Raw genomic sequence first — 434 nt, forward strand, 5'->3', positions numbered from 1 at the left:
GGGGGGAGAGGTACCGGAGTTTGCTGCAGCCGCCGTTTTTGAGAGTGTCCTGTCGGAGCTGCCATGGCCGAGCAGGCGTATTCCTGGTGAGTACATTCCTTCCTCATACCTCTTTCTCCCCGCCCCCCCCCCTTTTTTTCCCTCTGTTTTAAAAAAATCAATCATTCGGCGGTAGCTCATCTTCTCTTCTCCCCACCCCCCCGATCTGCTTGTGAAGGGGGGCGGGGTGCTGGGCTTGTAGGCCGCACATGCAGCCTCGGCCTCGCAGTTTGAAGGGAGCCCGGCTGGGCCGAACGGGGTCTGGGGCGCGACGGTCGAGCTGGGCGCATCAGCGCCTGTGGCTGGAGGACGCTGTGTTACAAGCTGTGGCTCCTCTCTCCTTGCCTTCTTTTCTTCTTCCCTTCCCCCCCCCCCACCCCCCACCCCCCACCCCC

At 62.4% G+C, this 434-nt stretch overlaps 1 protein-coding gene across 1 annotated transcript in view; it reads left to right on the forward strand.

Annotated features, from left to right (window-relative positions):
* sppl3 (signal peptide peptidase 3) overlaps window positions 1-434 on the forward strand; it is a 200,732-nt gene continuing 200,298 nt past the window's right edge. Inside the window, exon 1 of the mRNA XM_043715932.1 lies at window positions 1-86. Within this exon, the coding sequence (XP_043571867.1) occupies window positions 64-86 (23 nt within the window). The 5' untranslated portion in view covers window positions 1-63. The remainder of the gene's footprint in view (window positions 87-434) is intronic.

Source organism: Chiloscyllium plagiosum, chromosome 25 (assembly GCF_004010195.1).
Source record: "Chiloscyllium plagiosum isolate BGI_BamShark_2017 chromosome 25, ASM401019v2, whole genome shotgun sequence".
Taxonomy (NCBI): Eukaryota; Metazoa; Chordata; class Chondrichthyes; order Orectolobiformes; family Hemiscylliidae; genus Chiloscyllium; species Chiloscyllium plagiosum.